The sequence below is a fragment of the Microtus oregoni genome, unplaced genomic scaffold, assembly GCF_018167655.1.
Source record: "Microtus oregoni isolate MIOR12 unplaced genomic scaffold, Mior012 000002F_ref0000024, whole genome shotgun sequence".
NCBI lineage: Eukaryota > Metazoa > Chordata > Mammalia > Rodentia > Cricetidae > Microtus > Microtus oregoni.
In genome coordinates this window covers 11,496,022-11,515,679 of record NW_024543061.1, presented here as the reverse complement: position 1 = coordinate 11,515,679, position 19,658 = coordinate 11,496,022, and the positions used below count along the sequence as shown (strand labels likewise).

At 40.3% G+C, this 19,658-nt stretch overlaps 1 gene segment (V, D, J or C); it reads right to left on the bottom strand.

Moving 5' to 3' along the window:
- Positions 1 to 620, bottom strand: LOC121433579. The segment is given in 2 exon segments: positions 1 to 329; positions 572 to 620. Coding segments are annotated over 2 exon segments (378 nt in total).
- Positions 621 to 19,658: the final 19,038 nt, after the last annotated feature.

Here is a 19,658-nt window from a genome sequence, read left to right as displayed (position 1 = left end):
TCAACCATGGAGCACTGTGGGAGGATTCTCCTTACTCTGCTGACAGAAATAGATTGCAGCATCATCAGCCTCCACAGGATTGATGGTGAGGGTGAAGTCTGTCTCAGACCCACTGCCGCTGAACCTGGCTGGGACCCCAGATTCTAGGTTGGATGCAACATAGATGAGGAGTTTGGGAGACTGTCCTGGTTTCTGTTGATACCAGTGCAGAAGATTTTCATCATAGGCATTGACACTCTCACTGGTCTTGCAAGAGATGCTGACCTTTTGTCCCAGAGACACAGACAGCCAAGATGGAGACTGGGTTGGCACAATCTCCCCAGAGGAACCTAGAATCAGAAACACACAAATCATGGTTATACATGTTTATAAATATTCCCAGCAGAGAATTTTTCATTTAGAAATTTTAACAATAGTTGTGGGCATCACTTTGAGAAACTAAAAAGTCAAAGGGGATTGGGAACTTAAAACCAATTTCAAATGCCTTAAATATAATGATCAAGATTCCAGAGGCATGGAAAACCATAATGGCCACAGAGGAAGCTCCCAACACTGCAATTCACCCTCCTACCTGGAACCTCAAGCAGCAGCATCCATAGCAGGAATGCCTTTGACTCCATCTCTGAATGTTTGAAAAGAGAATGATTCTTAGGCTCTTGGCAGCTGTCCTTAAAGGAGCTTGGGCTGTTGTATAAAGACTCAATATGTAAATCAGCCCAGAAGAGTGTGCTGGTGCTCAAAGGGGCACCTACTCCTGTTTCACCCACTGGGAGTTGGTGTCAGCAGAAAATTTACTAGAGCATGGCATGCGTGTCTTAAAGGAGCCTTGAAGACTATTCTATTGAATCTTTATCCTCTAAATTTTCTGAGGTGTGATGTTAGGAGTTGTGTTATCTCTGGAACTTTTTTTGTTGTACAGAATTGTTTTGAGTATCCCAGGTTTTTTGTTTTTCCATATGAAATTGATTATCTTTCTTTCAAGGTCTGTGAAAAATTGAGTTGGGATTTTGATGGGGATTGTATTGAATCTATAGACTGATTTTTGTAGGATTACCATTTTAATTTTGTTGATCTGACCTATCCAAGAGAATGGGAGATCTTTCCATTTTCTGATATCTTCTTTAATTTCCTTCTTCAAAGACTTAATATTTTTTTAAACAATCTGTTACTTCTTTGATTAGTGTTACCCCCAAGATATTTTTTTTTGTATTTTCATGGCTATTGTGATGGATGATGTTTCTATTATTTCTTTCTCAGCTTCTTTACCATTTGTATCTAGGAGATCTATTGACTTTTTGAGTTGGCCTTGTATTCTGCCACATTCTTGAAGTCATTTATCAGCTGTAGGAGTTCTCCAGTATAATTTTTGGGGTAACTTTTGTACACTATCATATCATCTGCAAATAGAGAAAGTTTTACTACTTTCTTTCCAATCTGAATCCCCTTGTTCTCCTTTTGATGTCTTATTGCCATTGTTAAAACTTCAGGAACTATATTGAAGAGATATGGAAACAGTGGACAGCCTTGTCTTGTTCCCAATTTTAGTGGAATTGCTTTGAGTTTGTTACTCTCCATTTAATTTGATGTTGGCTGTGGGCTTGCTCTATATTGCTTTTATTATATTTAGATATGTTCCTTGTATTTTTGATCTCTCCAAGACCTTTATCATGAAGGGCTGTTGGATTTTGTTGAATGCTTTTTTAGCATCTAATGAGGTGATCATAAGGTTTTTTTCTTTCAGTTCATTTACATGGTAGATTACATTGATGGTTTTCATATGTTGAACCAGCCCTGCATCTCTGGAATGAAGCCGACTTGGTCATCATGGATGACTTTTTTGATGTGTTCTTGGATTCGATTTGCCAGTATATGATTGAACATTTTTTGCATCTGTGTTTGTGATTGAGATTCGTCTGTAATTCCCTTTCTTGGTTGAGTCTTTCTGCGGTTTTGGGATTAGGGTAACTGTAGCCTCAAAAAAGAGTTTGGCTACATGAAGGAAGTGCAGAGATCTCATACTAGTGACTTAACATCACACCTGAAGCTCTATAACAAAAAGAAGCAGACTCACCCAGAAGGACTAGATAATAGGAAATAGTCAAATTGAGGATTGAAATCAATAAAAAAGAAACAAAGAAAACAATACAAAGACTCCACAAAACAAAGAGATAGTTCTTTGTGAAAATCAACAAGATAGACAAACTGTTATCCAATTCAGTCAAAAGACAGAGAGAGAACATCCAATTCATAAAATCAGAAATGAAAAGGGGCTATAACAATAGACACCAAGGAAACCCAGAGAATTGTTATGTCATGCTACTAAAACCTATACTCCCCCAAATTGGAAAATATAAAAGAAATGGACAATTTCTGGATAGGTACCACACACCAAAATTAAATCTAGACCAGGTGAATAATTTAAATATGCTTATAACCTGCGAGGAAATATAAGCAGTCATCAAAAGCCTCCCAGTCAGAAAAGCCCTGGTTCAGATGGTTTGAGAAATTCAAAGAAGAGCTAATACCTATACGCCTTCCTCAAAATGTTCCACATAATAAAAGCAGAAGGAATATTGTCAAACTCTTTTTATGAATATCTTGTTTCCTCCATCTATGATGATTGAAATTTTGCTATGTATAGTAGTCTGGGCTGGCATCCATGATCTCTTAATGTCTGAATAATGCTTCACCAGGACCCTCTGACTTTCATTGTTTCCATGGGCAAGTCAAGTGTAATTGTATTCAGTATGTCTTTATGTGTTGCTTGGCCATTTTCCTTTGCAGCTCTTAATATTCTTTCTTTATTCTGTTTGTTTAGTGGCTTGATTATTGGTGTGGGAAGTCCTTCTGTCTATGATTTCCTTTTATTGGTTAACGAATAAAGCTGTTTTGGCTAGTGGCTTAGCAGAATAGAGCAAAGTGTGTGTTCCAAGCATATATAGGAGAGAGTAAGCAGAGGGAGCAAGAAGCCATGTAGCTGCCCATAGGAGACAGACACACTGAAACCTTACCAATAAGTCATAACCACGTGGTGATATGCAGATGAATAGAAATGGGTTAATTTATGATATAAGAGTTAGTTAAAATTATGCTGAAGCTATTGGCCAAACAGTATTACAATTAATACAGATTTTTGTGTGGTCTTTTTTGGGAGTGTGGACAGCTGGGAAATGAACAAGTACCCTCTGCCAATAGGTTATTATGTGGTGAGGGGACTATTTTTGTGGTCCAGTCTATATGGAGTTCTGTAAGCTTCTTGTATTTTCATGCCCCTTTCCTTCTTTAGGTTGGGAACATTTTCTTCTATGATTTTGCTGAGTATATTTTCTGTTCTGTTGCGTTGAACTATGTCTCTTTCTTTTATCCCTATTATTCTTAGGTTTGGTCTCTTAATGGTGTCCCATATTTCGTGTTAAGCTTTTGTTGGATTTAACATTTTCTTTGATCAGAAAATCTATTTCCTCTATCGTATCTTCAATACCTGAGATTCAATCTTCCATCTCTTGTTTTCTGTTGTTTATGCTATCTTGCCTTTGTGGTTCCTGATTGCTTACCCATATTTTCTGTTTCCAGAATTTCCTCAGCTTCTGTTGTCTTTATTGTTTCTATTTCAGTTTTCAAGCCTTGAATCATTTCTTTTACCTGTGTAGTTGCTTTTTCTTGGTTTTCTTTAAGAGATTTGTTGATTTCTTCCAATTTCTTGTTTGTCTTTTTCTCTGTTTCTTTGAGGGAGATTTACATTTTTTCTTTAAGGGCATTAATGCTTTTCCTAAAGTTATTTTTCTTCTTATTAGAGCCCCAAGGGTACACAGCCATGATCTTGTAAGGTTTACTTCCTAGACAATCTCTCCACTTCTACATGAGCTTCCTTTGGGCTTCTCCATCCTTCCCATGTGGAGAGGGAAACCTCAGAACAGTAAGTATTAGAATCTTTTCTCAGATGTACACCTCTGCGTTTTTTTAAGTTTATAGTTCTATCTTAGGATAGTGAACCTGTTTTATATTAATTTTCTATAGCTCCATAAGTTAATATAAATGTAGTGACAATCACAACACCTATGATATGAGCAGGGGTTGTGTCTGGGTCCTCTCCTCAGGTTCTCATAGTCTCTAGCCAAGGTGTGGTTAAGGCTGCACTCTCATCTGGGAACTCAAAATCTTTCCCAAGGTCCATGAGGTTTTTTGTACCATCTCTTTCAGATGTTTCTTTCTTCAAAGTGTGGGTATAGAAAATATACATGGAGCTTAATACTGGCCAGTCTCACACATACTCTGGGAGTCCTCATGTTTCTCTTCTCCTTGACATTTACCTGTCTCATCTACTCTCCTTTAGTCTATTTTTATTGCTATAGCTGAATACCAGAACCTGGGTATCTAACACAGAAAACACATCAATTTATTATAGCTCTATGCTTGAGTAATCCTTAGAGCATGTAGCTGTGTGGACCACACCTCCTGGTCGTTTCTTTGTGTTTCATAATGTAGTGGAAGACTGGGTTCATAAGCCTGCCAGGTTTCTCTCATCATTACCACCCAGGCAAGCTCTCCAGCACTGCTTTGGCTAGCTCACCCAAAGGTGCAGACAACAAGAGGCAAGGCCAATTCTCTTGCTCTCAGACCCTTGTGTCCAGCTCACCCACAGCCACACTACCAAGGCCAGTCCTACTGTTTTTCCATGTGACTGTCATGCTCTCCAGACACTGCACTTGGTCAGGAGGGTTAGGACTCAGTCTAACATTCTTATGTCCTGAGGTTAATTCTCCTGCCTGTCACTGGTGGCAAGGGGTCAAGGAGAAAGCATGTTTCTTTTACCCTTGCCATCCCTTGGCACACCTGGGAGGTTGTGGGGGCAGCCCTCCTGCTCTCACACCTACAGGCAGGGCTTTCCTGAGAAGCACCAACAGGGTTAGCTCTAGTGCACTGCACAGGCAAGATGCGATGCTCAGTCTCTTATGTGGTATAGCTGATAAGGGACAGGGCCAATTCTCCTACTCTTGTAACCTCAGGGCCAGCTCTCCCTCCTGTTACAGGCAGTAAAGAACAGGGGAGGGGGAATGCCATCTCTCCCTCCACCAATGGCAGATGAAAGGTGGGGACAAATCTCTCAGGTACATCGGGTTCATCTCTACTATGCTGCCTGGGCTAGATGTAGGGCCCAGTCCTTAGATTTGGAACTGGTGAAGGACAGGTTCAGGTCTCCCACCCTTGTGATACTGAGACAAGATTTTCTGGTCTGCAGTATGTTGTAAGGGGTGAGAGGCAAGAAGCAAACATGGTATCACTTTTGCTCATGCCACTCCATGAGAGACTGTGGGGCTAGGTCTCTCCCACTTGCATGTGTGCTCACCTGCACACATGACAACAGGGACAGTTCTACTGTGCTGCACTGGGGGAGGAATAGGGGCCCCCTCTCCAGAGTGATACATTTGGTGCTGGGCAGGGTCAACAGTCTACAGCCCCATCATCTGATTTTGGTTGTAAAAGAGTCTAGGTCAACAACATCAACACATCTGAGGTAAGGCCGTGGAATCAGACATAGCCTCTGGCAGCAGCCTGGGCCCAGATGACACAATGGCCCAAGGTGGCAGCACAGGCCACTTAGAATGGCTTGTACCAAGTGGAAGCTTGGCTCTTGAATCCCCACATAGGGCCAGATTTGGGTCCAGATCCAGGATATATGTACTGCCTCTAATGGTGACAGGATCCTTGAACATCAGTGCAGGTCAGGTCTTTGGCAGAGCCACAAACCCAGACATGGCCCTGGATGGAGTTCAAGCTAGGACAATGCCCTGGACCTAGTTGGCATCAAGTGGTATTCAGGTCTGTATGAGATTAGAAACAACATGAACTTTGGCTTCAAGGAGGTCACACATGAGTGGAGGCTCAGATCCTGGGAATCAGTGTAGCCTTTGGTGGCAACACAGGCCACAGACATCAGCACAAACTCAGGCTGCAATAGGACCATGGATTCAGAGATTGCTCTTGGCAACAACCCAGGCCTTGAAGTCATTTTGGCCCTAGTTGTCATTGCTGATTGTCCAGATGGACTTTGCCCAATTGGTAACATGTCCCCCAAATGCCAACTGTACCCATTTGGCAGCACAGATTTCTGGATATCTGGTCAGCCTTTGATGGTAACAGGAACCACTGGTATTGCTATTGTTATGGCTATTGGTGATAGAGCCAAGGACCCAGACATGGTCTACTTCCACAGTTCTAGACTAGATGATTCCATGACTCCTTTGTTAGAAAGAGCCACCCAGGTCTGTAAGGCCTCTGCAACAGTTTGACTTTCTAAGAGCAACATGATCTTAGGTGTTGGCCCAGACTTGAAATCTCTGCATGATTATTGGTGGCAACAGTAGTCTTGGATATCAACTCAGAGCCCAGTCACAGCATAAACATTTTTCCAGACAGCAGCCTTGGCCCAATGTCATTGTGGTCCTCAGTTTTGACACAGGATTCCTGGATTTGCATGTTCTCTGTGAGAGCACATCCCTTGGACATCAATTTGGTCACAAGGTGACCCAAACTCTGGGCATCCACAGGATCCTTGGTTGTAAAGGGAGCCACAGACATCAACACAGACCTCCACATCTTCATCAGAATCACGGACCAAGTCATGGCTTTTGGAAACAGCCCAAACACAGACATCTGGCTCTGGGTGGCTGTAGAGCATCTTCCTCACTTCATTCCTCACTGCCATCAACTCTTCAGAACTGCCCGTCTCCTCAGCACATGAACAGTTCTTTTTCTCTTTCTACAATTTTGCAACCCTATACTCATTCACCATAAGGGTGTCTGATAGCCTGGTGGGCATGGTTGTGGGTGAAATTCTTTCTACCCCAAGTCTACAGACCTTGGTCAGGGCTGTGCTTGTCCTTAGAAGTTTGCTAAGTCTAGACCAGGATTAATCTTTTTAGAAATGTCTTTATTTCATATATATGAGCATTTTGTCATCCTGTGTGCCCCACATTTGTGCCTCTTGTCAAGTACCAGAAAAGGGCATGGGATTCTCTCTCAAACTGGAGTTACAGATGGTTGTAAGCTACCATGTGGATGCTGGAAACTATGTCTTCTGAAAGAGCAGGGTGGGCTCTTAACCACAAGACCATCTCTCCAGGTTATTTTCTGTAACTAACAACAACAATGTATTTCACATTTTGATTCTTCTCAACAAGAGAAAGCATTCAGGTTTTTTAAGATAGAAAAAGAGGTTGTGCCATGGTTCATATTAGAAGAGGATGATGGATCATTATGTGGCCTTGATTCATTAAGATCAGGAAAGACAGTGAGCAGTAACAGCAACATCAGATAAACTCTGAAATCCTAACCTTGTAGATGAATGGATATTACTCTGGATAATACATGTCTCTCCATCACTCAACATAAGGCCAATTCTGGGTACACATGATTCCTTCACAGTCTGAGGAGTCAGTCCCCAGAGGCATATTCGGAGTAGGGAGCACCCAACCCTCTTCATTCCACTAGTTCCATTCTTAACTGCAAATGAATGTTTGAAGTGAGGAACCCATTTGAACTATTCAAATTACGGTGTCACCAAGATACTAAAAATGTTAAAGTATTTAGAGTTAGATTTATTTAAGTTAAAATGTTTAACATAAAATGATGTCTTGGTGGTTTTGGATAAGAAATCAACTGAAAGAAATTAGGGAGGCATTTTAATATACTCATAGTTGCTAATATACTCATAGAGAAATGCAAAGCTTGGCTAGAGATGATTCAGCTGTTAAATCCTAGGCTCAAACCCACATGTAAGAAAAATCCATTGCAGCCATTATAACTTCCAGACAACAATAACAGGTATGTATTTTTTTAAACTTAGATGTGCAGGTTAATTTGTTTTCATATTCTTTATGCATATATTTTTAAATTCTACAAGATACCATTTTTATTAAGTGAAAGTATATTAGAGAAGATATCTTAAATAGAAAACAACAGTTATAAGAACTGATATATATATATATATATATATATATATATATATATATATATCCATATTCTACAGAAACTGAAAGAAATGGCAAGGTTTGAATGTCTGAATGGCACCATAATGTAAAAAAAAGTCTTCAAAGCCATAAATGAATTCCTGGAACTAAGAACACTGGATTTCTGTCAATCACATGCAGATTTCCTGTCCCAACCTGGTGTTTGGAGATAGTGTCAGATACCCTGACAATGTCCTCACTGTGAAACACAGGGTGCTGTGGGCTGTTGACATTGGCTTTGTGGTTCTCTGTATACTCACTATCAAATCCACATAGCACCACAATCTTTACTAGAAACTCTAGAGTAGTGGAGTTGTTAGCATCTTTTGTGACATGCATTTCCCTTCTCTATAGCACTTACATTGGAGGCACCGAGGGGCTCTTTTAGATGAAAGTTGTATTCTATGTGAGGGAAAGTTCTAAGTCTCTGTTTCCAGGGGTTTGACACATAAAAAGTTATTAGACCCTGATATCTAGTTATTATTACAACTTAAGACTGAGTGAATCTCAGGGTTCCCTCTCAAGAACAGCAGTACATTGCAGCTTGACTGTGTCCAGAGGCTATTGTGGGAAAAGCTTGGTCTGCAGGCTGTTATTTTGGTGGTGAAACATGCATGAAAAACATGGGAAGTTTTGATGTCACTAAAATTGTGCTCAATGGGAGAACTGTGTGCCTGTGCTCTCCTCCTCTTTCCCATCCACAAGATCCTTAGCTTTGCTCCCCACATTCCAGTTCTGAAGTGCTGCCTCACCACAGACTCACACAGGTCCTTCTTTTCCTGGAGCAGAAGATCCCAAACTGAGCCAATGTTAAGCTCATTATGTCCTTTTTTACCCCTGATGGAAAAAGTGATGTGCACACAGGGCTTCACCCTTTCAATGCAATTCAGGGCAAGAGATGCTGAACTGATTGCATGACTGAGTACTGAAAAAGCATACTCTCAGTTGGTGTTAGAGAGATAATGAATTTCAGCATTGCTTTTCTAGTTCTGTATGGCATGTCAATGGGATGTTGTTATGAATTTTGTTTTTCTATCTCATTGGTACTACAGCAGCTCTGCTGTCACTTTCACTATCTATTATTTTAAGTTTTCAATGTCCTGCTGACTTTATTGTAAGGGTCTTTAATCTCCTTGCTTAATCTGGTTCCTAGGTATATTATTTGTTTTTACATAGTGATGGAATTTACCCATTTGTTTCTTAGTACCTTTGTTACTATTACACAGAAAGGCTACTGACTGCCATATGTTTACTCTATATCCTTCTCTTTTCAGAAATTAATTTCAGGTGTAAGAGTTTTCTGATTAAGTTTTGAGAGTTTTTTTTTTAACTTTTTTTTTATTGAGAAAAGAAAAAAAAAAGAAAAAAAAACAAATTTCCTCCTCCTCCCAGCCTCCCATTTCCCTCCCCCTCCTCCCACCCTTCTCCCCCTCCCCCCACTCCTCTCCCCCTCCCTCTCCAGCCCAAAGGGCAGTCAGATTTCCCTGCCCTGTGGTAAGTCCTAGGTCCTCCCCCCTCCGTCCATATCTAGGAAGGTGAACATCCAAACTGGCTAGGCTCCCACAAAGCCAGCACATTACGTAGGTTCAAAACCCCGTGCCATTGTCCTTGGGTTCTCATCAGCCCTCATTGTTCGCCATGCTCAGAGAGTCCAGTTTTATCCCATGCTTTTTCAGTCACAGTTCAGCTGGCCTTGGTGCGCTCCCAATACATCAGCCCCACTGTCTCAGTGGGTGGGTGCTCCCCTCGTGGTCCCGACTTCTTTGCTCATGTTCTCCCTCCTTCTGCTCCTCATCGGGACCTTGGGAGCTCAGTCCAGTGCTTCAGTGTGGGTCTCTGTCTCTGTCTCCATCCATCACCAGATGAAGGTTCTATGATGATATGCAAGATATTCGTCAGTATTGCTCTAGGATAGGGTCATTTCAGGTTCCCCATCCTCAGCTGCCCAAGGAACTAACTGGGGACCTCGGCTTGGGTATCTGGGACCCACTCTAGGTTCAAGTCTCTTGCCAACCCTAAGGTGGCTCCCTTAACTAAGAATCGTGCTTCAGTGCTCCCCCATCCAACCTTCCTTCATCCCAATCCTCCCCCTTCCCCAAGCTCCCCCCATTCTCCCCCTCTCCCCCCTCTCTTCCCATCTCCCCTTACCACCATCCCACCCCACCCCCAAGATCTCAATTTTCTCCCCGGCAATTTTGTCTACTTCCCATAGCCAAGAGGACAACTATATGCTTTTCCTTTGTTTCACCTTCTTACTTAGCTTCTTTGGGATCACCAAGTGTAGACTCCGTGACCCTTGTTTATGGCTAGAAACCAATTATGAGTGAGTACATCCCATGTTCATCTTTTTGGCTCTGGGATACCTCACTCAGGATAGTGTTTTCTATTTCCATCCATTTGCATGCAAAATTTGAGAAGTCATTGTTTTTTAATGCAGCATAGTACTCTAATGTGTAGATATTCCACACTTTCTTCATCCATTCTTCCAATGAAGGGCATCTAGGAACTTTAAGGCATTGAAGAAAGAAATTGAGGAGTATACCAGAAAATGGAAGGACCTTCCTTGCTCTTGGATTGGGAGGATCAACATAGTAAAAATGGCAATTCTACCAAAGGCAATTTATAGATTCAATGCAATCCCCATCAGGGTCCCATCAAAATTCTTCACAGATCTTGAGAGGACAATAATCAACTTTATATGGAAAAACAAAAAACCCAGGATAGCCAAAACAATCCTATACAATAAAGGATTGTCTGGAGGCATTACCATCCCTGACTTCAAACTCTATTACAGAGCTACAGTGATGAAAACAGTGTGGTACTGGCATAAAAACAGAGAAGTTGACCAATGGAATCGTATAGAAGACCCGAATTTTAACCCGCAAACCTATGAACACCTCATTTTTGATAAAGGAGCCAAAAGTATACAATGGAAGAAAGAAAGCATTTTTAACAAATGGTGCTGGCATAACTGGATGTCAACCTGTAGAAAAAGAAAATAGACCCATATCTATCACCATGCACAAAACTCAAGTCCAAATGGATTAAAGACCTTACTATCAGTCAGAACACAGTGAACCTGATAGAAGAGAAAGTGGGAAGTACCCTACAGGAGATGGGCACAGGAGATCGCTTCCTATGTGTAACCCCAACAGCACAGACTTTAAGGGCAACATTGAATAAATGGGACCTACTAAACCTGAGAAGCTTCTGTAAAGCAAAGGACACTGTCACCAAGACAAATAGGCAACCTACTGACTGGGAGAAGATCTTCACCAACCCCGCAACAGACAAAGGTCTGCTTTCCAAAATATATAGAGTACTCAGGAAACTAGACTTTAAAATGCTAATTAACCCAATTAAAAAATGGGGCACTGAACTGAACAGAGAATTCTCAGCAGAGGAAGTTCAAATGGCCAAAAGACACTTAAGGTCATGCTCAACCTCCTTAGCAATCAGGGAAATGCAAATCAAAACAACTTTGAGATATCATCTTACACCTGTCAGAATGGCTAAAATAAAAAACTCTAATGATAGCCTTTGCTGGAGAGGCTGTGGAGGAAGGGGAACACTCATCCATTGCTGGTGGGAATGCAATCTTGTGCAACCACTTTGGAAATCGGTGTTTCGGTTTCTCAGGAAATTCGGGATCAACTTACCCCTGGACCCAGCAATACCACTCCTGGGAATATACCCAAGAGATGCCCTATCACATGACAAGAGCATTTGTTCAACTATGTTCATAGCAGTATTATTTGTAATAGCCAGAACCTGGAAACAACCTAGATGCCCTTCAATGGAAGAATGGATGAAGAAAGTGTGGAATATCTACACATTAGAGTACTATGCTGCGGTAAAAAACAATGACTTCTCAAATTTTGCATGCAAATGGATGGAAATAGAAAACACTATCCTGAGTGAGGTATCCCAGAGCCAAAAAGATGAACATGGGATGTACTCACTCATAATTGGTTTCTAGCCATAAACAAGGGTCACGGAGTCTACACTTGGTGATCCCAAAGAAGCTAAGTAAGAAGGTGAAACAAAGGAAAAGCATATAGTTGTCCTCTTGGCTATGGGAAGTAGACAAAATTGCCGGGGAGAAAATTGAGATCTTGGTGGTGGGTTGGGATGGGGGTAAGGGGAGATGGGGAGAGAGGGGGGAGAGGGGGAGAATGGGGGGAGCTTGGGGAAGGGGGAGGATTGGGATGAAGGAAGGTTGGATGGGGGAGCACGGAAGCACAGTTCTTAGTTAAGGGAGCCACCTTAGGGTTGGCAAGAGACTTGAACCTAGAGTGGGTCCCAGATACCCAACACGAGGTCCCCAGTTAGTTCCTTGGGCAGCTGAGGATGGGGAACCTGAAATGACCCTATCCTAGAGCAATACTGATGAATATCTTGCATATCATCATAGAACCTTCATCTGGTGATGGATGGAGACAGAGACAGAGACCCACACTGGAGCACTGGACTGAGCTCCCAAGGTCCCAATGAGGAGCAGAAGGAGGGAGAACATGAGCAAAGAAGTCGGGACCACGAGGGGAGCACCCACCCACTGAGACAGTGGGGCTGATCTATTGGGAGCTCACCAAGGCCAGCTGGACTGTGACTGAAAAGGCATGGGATAAAACTGGACTCTCTGAGCATGGCGAACAATGAGGGCTGATGAGAACCCAAGGACAATGGCACGGGGTTTTGAACCTACGTAATGTGCTGGCTTTGTGGGAGCCTAGCCAGTTTGGATGTTCACCTTCCTAGATATGGACGGAGGGGGGAGGACCTAGGACTTACCACAGGGCAGGGAAATCTGACTGCTCTTTGGGCTGGAGAGGGAGGGGGAGAGGAGTGGGGGGAGGGGGAGAAGGGTGGGAGGAGGGGGAGGGAAATGGGAGGCTGGGAGGAGGAGGAAATTTGGTTTTTTTTCTCTTTTCTCAATAAAAAAAAAAAGAATTGGGAAAGATTTTCTAACCAAATAGACCTAAAAACAGGCAAGTGTAGCTATCCTAATAACTAAAAAAATTGATTTTAAACCAAAATCAGACAGAAGAGATAAAGAAGGACACTTTATACTCATAACAGGAACAATTTATCAAGATGCAACCTCAATCCTGAACATCTATGCCTATAATAAAAGAGCACCCACCTATGTGAAAGAAACTTTACTAAAACTTAAATTGCACATCAATTCCCACACACTAATAGTAGGAGACTTCAACACTCCTCTCTTGCCAATGGACAAGGCAACCAGATAGGAACTTAAAAGAGAAATAAGAGAACTAACAGATATAATGAATTAAATAGAATTAACAGACATCTATGAATATTCAACCCCAAAACAAAAGAATATATCTTTTTATCACCATCTTATGGAACCTTCTTTAAACTGACCAATACTTGTAACAAAGCAAACCTCCACAGATACAATAAATTTGGGGTAACCCCTTGTGCCTTATCAGATTACCTTGGATTACTGTTAGAAGTTAACAACAATACTAGTCTCAGAAAGCCTACAAAGTCACAGAAATTGAATAGTGAAGTATTGAACCAGCCCTCAGTCAAAGAAGAAATAGGGAAAAAAAATTACAGACTTCTTTGACCAACCAAGAAAGAGAATTACAGACCAATTTCACTCATGAACATGGATGCAAAAATACTCAATAATATACTGGCAAACCAAATCCAAGAACACATCCAAAAAATCATCCACCATGATCAAGTCAGCTTCATTCTAGAGATTTAGGGCTTGTTCAACATATGAAAATTTATCAATGTAATCCATTATATAAATAAACTGAAAGAAAAAAATCCACATGATCATTTCATTAGATGTTGCCAAAGCATTTGACAAAATCCATCACCGTTTTGTGATAAAGGTCTTGGAGAGATCAGAAATAGAAGTAACATATCTAAATATAAGAAATGCGATATACAGCAAGCTGACAGCCAACATCAAATTAAATGGAGAGAAACTCAAAGCAATTCCACTAAAATCAGGAACACGACAAGACTGTCCACTCTCTTCATATCTCTTTAACAAAGTTGTTGAAGTTTTAGCATTAGCCATGAGACAACCAAAGAAGATCAAGAGGATTCAAACTAGAAAAGAAGTCAAATTTTCATAAGTGAACCCAAAAACTTTACCAGATAACACTTACAGCTGATGAATACCTTCAGTGAATTGGAAGGATACAAGGTCAACCCCCCCTCTAAATAATCAGTAACCCCCCTGATCTAAATAATCAGTAACCCCCCTGATAAAGAAATTGAGAAGTAAATCAGAGAAACATTACCTTTCACAATAGTAACAAATAACATAAAATATCTTGGAGTAATGCTAGCCAAAGAAATGACAGACATATTGGTCAAGAACTTTGAGTCTTTGAATAAAGAAATTGAAGAAGATGCCAGAAAATGGAAAGATCTCCCATGATCTTGGATAGGTAGGATCAATAAGTAAAAATGGCAATCCTATCAAAGCAATCTATAGATTCAATGCAATCCTCATCAAAATCCCAACACAATTCTTCAAAGACCTTGAAAAAACAATAATCAACTTCATATAGAAAAACAAAAACCCTGGGTAACCAAAACAATCCTGTGCAATAAAGTAAGTTCCAGAGGCATCACCACCCATGACATCAAGTCTACTGCCAAGCTACAGTACTGAAAACAGCCTAATATTTGCATAACAACAGAGAGGAGGATCAGTGGAACCGAATAGAATACCTGGATATTAATCCACATACTTTTGAACACCTGATTTTTGACAAAGAAGCAAGAAATATAAAATGGAAAAAAGAAAGCATATTTAAGATTAATATTAATGGATATTAAAATATAGAAGAATGAAAATACACCCATTTCTATCACCATGCACAAAATTCAAGTCCAAATGGATTAAAGACCTCAATATAAAGCCAGTCACACTGAACCTTATAGAAGAAAAAGTGGGAAGTACACTTGAATGGATTGGCACAGGAGACTACTTCCTAAATATAACCCCAGCAGCACAGACACCGAGAGAAACAATTAATTAGTGGGACCTCTTGAAACTGAAAAGCTTCTGTAAAGCAAAGGACACAGTCAACAAGAGAACATGACCACCTACAGAGTTGGAAAAGATCTTCACAAACCCTACATCAGACAGAGGTATGATCTCCAAAATATAAAAAGAACTCAATAAATTGGTCATGGCAAAAACAAATAATCCAATAAAAAAGGGAGCACAAACCTAAACAGAGAACACTCAACCGAGGAATCTAAAATGGCTGAAAAACACATAGGAAATGTTCAACATCCTTAGTCATCAGAGAAATGCAAATCAAAACCACTCTGAGATTCTATTTGACACCTGTAAGTATGGCCAAGATCAAAAATACTGATTACAACTTATGCTGGAAAAGTTGTGGGGTAAAGGGAACATTCCTGCATTGATGGTGGGACTGCGAACTGGTATAACCCCTGTGGATGTCTGTGTGGCGATTTCTCATTAAATTAGGAAACAACCTTCCTCAAAACCCAGTAATACTACTTTTAGGTAGTATATCCAAATTTATATATCCAAAAGAAGCTCAATCATTCCACAAGGATATGTGCTCAGCTATGTTCATAACAGCATTGTTTATCATAGCCAGAACCTGGAAACAACCTAAATGCTCCTTGACAGTAGAATGGATAAGGAAAATATGGTACATTTACACAATGCAATACTACACAGCAGAAAAATATAATGACACCTTAAATTTTGCAGGAAAATGGATGGAGCTAGAAAACATTATTTTGTATGAGGTAACTCAGACAAAGAAATACAATTATCACATGTACTCACTCATAAGTGGTCTTTGAACATAAAGCAAAGTAAACCAGCCTACAAATCAATTCCCAGAGAACTTAGACAACAATGAGGACAATAAAAGGCACTTACATTGATCTAATCTACATGGGAGGTAGAAAAAGACAAGATCTCCTGAGTAAATTGGCAGCATGGGGACCTTGTGGGAGGATTAAAGGGGAAAGGGGAAAGGCAGGGAGGGGAGCAGAGAAAAATAAAAAGCTCAATAAAAATCAATAAAAATAGAAAAACTTGTACATTTCATGAAAAACATTGAAAGTATTAAAATTCATTTAAGCTCCAGAAAGTTGTGTATTATGAAATATCTTCTAATTTTAGAAGTACCTCATCTTCTCATAACTTTATTTTAATAGAATTAAGCACCTTTCTCATTTAAAGTGGTAAAAATTGTAATGGGACTGCTATTGCTAAGAACTTCCATACACTCTTTATGTAATGGCATATGATCTCATTGTATTCTCCAATTGAGAGGATATCTTAGTCCTTAACACAGAGACATTAATTCTATAATATGTTTTTCTGTGCTGCTTTTCAGTATTTTATGTGGGATACATGCAATAAGTATTACAGAAAACTATGTATATAAATTGCTTTTCTCCAGATGAGGTACAAGCAGGAAATTGTTGCGTTCACCCTCGACCAGCAAGGAAAACGCAACACCCGGAGCTCTTCTTGCAGCAGTTTTCAGGACTTTATTCACAGCAATCCATCTCCTTCTCCTTCTCCTTCTCTTTCTCTCTCTCTCTGGGCAAACCTCTCTCAGCCCTTAAGTAGGCATGGGCTGCCAACCCCGAACTGCCAGGTGGGCACTGCCCATAGGTTCACGCATATGCAGGCAGCTGATAATCATTGCGTGATCATAGCATAGGTCAGGCCTTAGCCATCTCAGGAGTTGATTATACATCTCCATCAGGTGTGACACTACGCAGCTTGCTACAGGAAATGAAGTGTTTTTCATGTGTGCTGGATTATTATTTTTTGCCCATAGTCAAGTCCAGTGCTAGTGGTGATAGTGATTGACTTTAAAGAAATAAATTATTTTTTTCTTATGAAATAAAAACACATTACCTATAATTATTTGTAATTTGACTCCTTCATTTATTATTGATATCCTTTTCATTTCTTTCCCATTTCTTTTTACTCTGACTGAGACTTTGAGCATTATATGGAATAAGAGTGAGAGAGTGGGTTCATAACCTTTTCTCACTCCAGGTTTGAGAAATAATACTCTGTTTCCTTCATTTAGCATAGCTATGTTAGTAGTTTTTCATTTGTCCTTTTTCCTGTTTACAGAAATGATCCTTGTTTGTGGTCCCTTCAGAGAATTTATCACAACTCTAGATGACTTTTCTGCACTGACTGAGATGACCATGAGATTTCTTTTCTGAAGCAGTTTGTGTTTACTTGAAGTTATTGTTTCTTTTTCAATGCATATTCTGTCTGTGTAGAGCTGGCCATCTTGGAATTCACTCTATAGACTAGGCTGGCCTCAAAGTCATTGAGATTCCTAGGCTTCTGACTGCCTAAGTACTGGGATTAAAGCCATATTCCACACTGCGCTGTTGTTTTCTGTTTTAAAACCAATGTCATCCCTGGATTGGAACTGGCTTGATCACAGTGTTAATGTGTTCTTAGATTTGAGTTGCAGGCTTTTTGGGGGTAGAGGTTATATTAATCAAGTAAATTGGTCTTCTTGTCATTTTTCCCGTATGTCTTTGTGTGGTCATCTAGATAATGCTGGATTCATGGCAGTGCTGTTTCTTCCTATTCTACAGTGTGGAACAGTTCCAGGGCCATTAGTATCAGTTTTTCATTAAAAGTCTGGCATAATTTGGCAGAGGATTCCTCCAGTTGTGTTTCTCTCTTGAGAGTCATTTTATTACCACTTCAATTGAGTTGCTTGCTATGGTTCTGTTGAAATTGTTGATATCATTGTGATTTAGTGTGGTTTTGTCATCTGTGTCTAGACATATATTCATTTTGCCAAGATTTTCCAGTTTAGGGGAATATAAGATTTTAAAGTACTACCCAATGTTTATCTGGATTTCACTTGAATGTGTTGAAGGTTCCACTCTTCTATCTCTATTGTATTAAAATAGGTCTGTTTGGCTTGGTGATGACTGTGTGAATATTTGAAGGAGAAGTTTTTCAGTAATGTTATTCATCGTTATTTTAATAGACCTAAAAAGAGGAACATGGGATGTACTCACTCATATTTGGTTTCTAGCCATAAATAAAGGACATTGAGCCTATAATTAGTGATCCTAGAGAAGCTAAATAAGGAGAACACAAAGAAAGACATACAGGCATCCTCCTGAATATTAACCTTCATCAGGCGATGAAAGGAGACAGAGACAGAGACTCATTTTGGAACACCAGACAGAAATCTCAAGGTCCAAATCAGGAGCAGAAGGAGAGAGAGCTCGAGCAAGGAACTCAGGACCGCGAGGGGTGCACCCACACACTGAGACAATGGGGTTGTTCTATCGGGAACTCACCAAGGCCAGCTGGCCTGGGTCTGAAAAAGCCTGGCATAAAACTGGACTCACTGAACATAGCAGACAATGAGGACTACTGAGAACTCAAGAACAATGGCAATGGGTTTTTGATCCTGCTGCACATACTGGCTTTGTGGGAGCCTAGGCAGTTTGGATGCTCACCTTACTAGACCTGGATGGAGGTGGGTGGTCCCTGGTCTTCCCACAGGGCAGGGAACCCTGATTGCTCTTTGGGCTGACAAGAGAGGGGAACTTGATCGGGGGAGGGGGCGGGAAATGGGAGGCGGTGGCGGGGAAGAGACAGAAATCTTTAATAAATAAATAAATTAAAAAAATTCATGTCATTAATTTCAACTCTGATATTGAATACCTCTTGCCGTTGCTTGACATTGAGTATAGCCTGAACTTTTCCTCAGGCCTTGAGGCTCATCATTAAGTATTACTTGAGATTTCTCTGAATTTATTTATTATTTGTGGTCTTTCTGTTTCTTTAAGTAGGGATTTATAGTCATAAAATTTCCTTGTAATCATATAGACTCATCCCAAAATGTTGGGAAGCTGTGCTATTAATTTTTTTGATTCTAGAAATTGTTTTCTCACTGATTTTTTTCAATAAATCAAGTGGCAATTCAAGAGTATATTGTGCATTCTCCAATTACTTATGTGGTTCCTTCCTAAGAGATGTCATCAATAGAAGTACAAAGGAATATATTATATGTATGTTGGAGGATATTAACTTGTAAGTAAGCAAATTCAGCTATGTCCAATGACAGTGTCTGTACAGACAGTTGAGGACTATCTTGGAACTTTTGGGGCAATATATTTCAAGAGAGTTGGGTTGTTTGTTTTGAGAGATCCCAAAGGCAAAAAGATATTTGTAATCAGGGTATACATATAAACTAAAAATACATTTCTTAAACCTAAGACTGTGAACGATTTGGTCCACACAGGGATTTGTGTTAACAAAGAATAGAGGTTAGGAGTTCATAGGTGGGTGTGGACTATGGCCTGGTTAGTGCAGAGGAGACCCTTTACTAACCTCATTACTCATGAGTCGTTTGAACACCCATAATTGGGGTATTCCATTAAGTAATCTATTATGTTTCCAATCCTTTCTAAGATTATGCTTTAGATGATATTATCTCTGATGGGAAAAAGAAATAGAGTTCTTGGAATGAATTTGGCTGGGATGATATTGGAGGCATTGGAAACGGGAAGAAAGACTACCCTTGTAAACAAAGGAAACTGTCATTTCCCCATCCAATTTGAAAAGTGGAACACTGGAGGATAGACCATATT